The sequence below is a fragment of the Nannobrachium achirus genome, assembly GCF_963921795.1.
Source record: "Nannobrachium achirus genome assembly, chromosome: 10".
Classification (NCBI taxonomy): Eukaryota; Metazoa; Chordata; class Actinopteri; order Myctophiformes; family Myctophidae; genus Nannobrachium; species Nannobrachium achirus.
In genome coordinates, this window is record NC_137819.1 from 34,483,633 (window position 1) to 34,486,519 (window position 2,887).

Genomic DNA, 2,887 nt, shown 5'->3' on the forward strand with positions numbered 1-2,887 from the left:
CAGTACTCCTACAGATTTTGTCCAAAGATCACGCATATCGGTAGTTTCCATATTCCATCTTCATTGGCTAAGATTGGCTTCCAAAGTTTGTAGGATTGGGCAGTTTTTAACAAAATGTCTGAAATTACAAACACAGTGCAATTATAATGAAATCGTGCACACGCGTTTCCACTAGGCAGAGGAAGAAATGCCACTTCAAATCTTTGAAATCAGCCTCATGGTGGCGCTATAACAGGCCGATTTGTGGTTTTACCTATAACTCCAGGTGGCGCTATAACAGGTTGATTTGTGTTTTTATTTGCCATACCTTCACTGTCTCTGAAGCTAACTTGTCCACTCACCTTGGATTGCTTTTGACCCCGCTCATTCATGAGCACCTCATTCAATACCACCCAATGCACACCCACAACCAACATTCCACACCTGGTGGAGACCTGTGCTCGGAAGAGCACTGCTTCTAGTTTAATCTGTGTCTTTCGTCTTTCAAATTTGCACATTATAACCCCACCCGGGGGCCTATTAGAATAATGTTAACTTCATAGACACATACAAAACAGAAAAAGTACAAAACTATGGCACCACCTCTTTAAGAAATGTGGCACTGATCGTTCCAGCTTTTTGCAAGATTGGCTCTGGAAAGACATAGAGACAGACGTACTGTTACTGTACTGCAGGGGTCTTCAACAGGGGGTCCGGGACCCCTAGGGGGTCCTCAGAGTTAGTAGAGAGGGACCGCCAAATCTTTGTGTGATATGATCATGAATTTTTACATTAACCACTTGAATCCTAGCATCCCTATTCTGAGTGGAACATTATAATGAAACAGATCTGCTAAATAAACATGTGATGTGACAGTGTTTTTACCAACGTTGCATTATTTGAAAGGTGTTTATTCAAGCTTGATTCAGCAGCCTGATTAGAATGACCTGACAAAGATGCTACCAGTAAATCCCTTGCTCTGCAAACAAAGTAAGCTGACATGGTTCTGTCCTGTCATCAATACGTTGTTTAAACTAACTATGTGTGTGTGTGTGTGTGTGTGTGTGTGTGTGTGTGTGCGTGGCACTGCGTGCGTGCGTGTGCGCATACTTGTGCGCACAGAAGCATACGTTTTTATTTATATCAGTGCTTCTCTGTAATGGAAATCAGGCTGAGATAAGGCCTCTGCTGGATGGGGGAGAAGAGGGTGTGTTGTGTGGGTTTTCCGCTGATGTCTGCATCAGTGCCAACAGGTGAAGGGAATAAATTGAGAGATTTGAACCACAGAGTTGAGAGAGAAGGTTCTTGGTACCTACCTGCTGCTACAGCAACACACCTCAACTCAACAGGTGAGATCCTTGCCTGCTACCTCCCAGCCTGGAATGGGAGCAAGGGCTACAAACCGATTTTGTTCTAATTCTGATTCTAGTCTTACAGCATACTTCTTCAGACATGATTTCATGTTGTATTGACTACATCTTTGTACCGTTTTATTTTTTGCATGCTTTGCCTTTGTCCTTGTCATGCCTTTTTTTTTTACTGAAGAAAACTGTTGCACAGCACTGTCCACCCAATCATGTTGTCATTGTTGTTTTTCCACAGAACATCTACAGTATTGACTACATTACACTCCACCTGTAGCATAATGGAAGCTGCCATTAACGTCCTCGTCTCCCAGTTCAAGACATACGCTGGTAAAGATGGGTCCTCAGACACGCTGAGCAAAGCTGAGTTCCACACTCTGGTGAATTCTCAGCTTCCAAACCTTGTCAAGGTAGGATTATCTCTCTCAACTTGTCCACACCCACTTGTGCAGTCGATGCTATCTGTTTCTCTTCACTGTGCAGCGTTATCTTCAGTGCCCTCTGACATAGGCCTAATTGCCACAAAAGTATTTTTACATGCATGACATGCATGTAAACATGTAAACATGTAACAAGATACAAGAATGCTTTAAATTCTTTAGATGTGTGGAAGTGTTCAAGATAATAGCAGGATATAGACCATAAATGCCTGAGGTGGATACGTGTTGCATTCTACAATGCGAGCACTCATTTCTGTCTTGGCTCTAAGAACATCCAATTTATATACATTAGCTATTTTTGCTGAAGAGATTTGGTGTATCCTGGTGAACAAAGTATATACAGTATAGGGTTTAAGGGGTGGAATGTATGAGCATATGGCTTTGTAATGCAGTAACTTTAAATAGTTGTAACTTTAATATCTGTGTATCTACGGTGAGCATGATTACACAGTAATATGACATGGTAAATTCCATTGCAAATTCCACCAATTCCATTGGGATTCTAGTCCACCCACACAAATGATTGTATGTATGCATTCTAAGCAGTGTGAGGATTCGGATGTGCAATCAAGGAATTTATTCAGAGTTAAGCTACAGTATTTCCCTGTGGGCCGATGACCAGCTGGTATTTAACTTATATTTAGTACTATAAAAGACCATTAGATGGCAGGGCAGTCATTTGAAGCATCCTTATACTGTATGTGAGGAACCAGAGTAGCCTTGAATGGGTCAATGTTTCTCTCTGATTGCCTGCAGAACGCCAGTGATCCAGCAGCCATCGACCAACTCATGTGCTCATTGGATGAGAACAACGATGGGGAGCTGACTTTCTTGGAGTTCTGGCAGCTGATTGGGAAATTGGCTGCCAAACATGGAGGCTTCAACCAATAAAAAGTCTGCCTATTCCTTGTCACTGAATTGTGTTTTTTGACAGTATGTGCAACGCAATCAAGATGACTTGAGCTGCCAGTTTTTCTTTTATGTCCATGACAGCCCTACACATGTAAGGCTTTATTTGGCATTTGCTGTACACAGAGGGCTTGGAATTAAAGGATACACTGTCTTGAACTTTCCAACACTTGAACCTTTGTCTTTTATGGTTCA

At 42.0% G+C, this 2,887-nt stretch overlaps 1 protein-coding gene across 1 annotated transcript; it reads left to right on the forward strand.

Annotated features, from left to right (window-relative positions):
* Positions 1-1,624: 1,624 nt before the first annotated feature.
* Positions 1,625-2,674, forward strand: LOC308293445 (protein S100-A11-like; the record flags this gene model as incomplete). Its single annotated transcript, XM_080735976.1, has 2 exons — positions 1,625-1,753; positions 2,540-2,674. The coding sequence occupies 2 exons, from the start codon at positions 1,625-1,627 to the stop codon at positions 2,672-2,674; spliced, it is 264 nt and encodes an 87-aa protein (XP_080592102.1).
* Between the last annotated feature and the right edge of the window lie 213 nt (positions 2,675-2,887).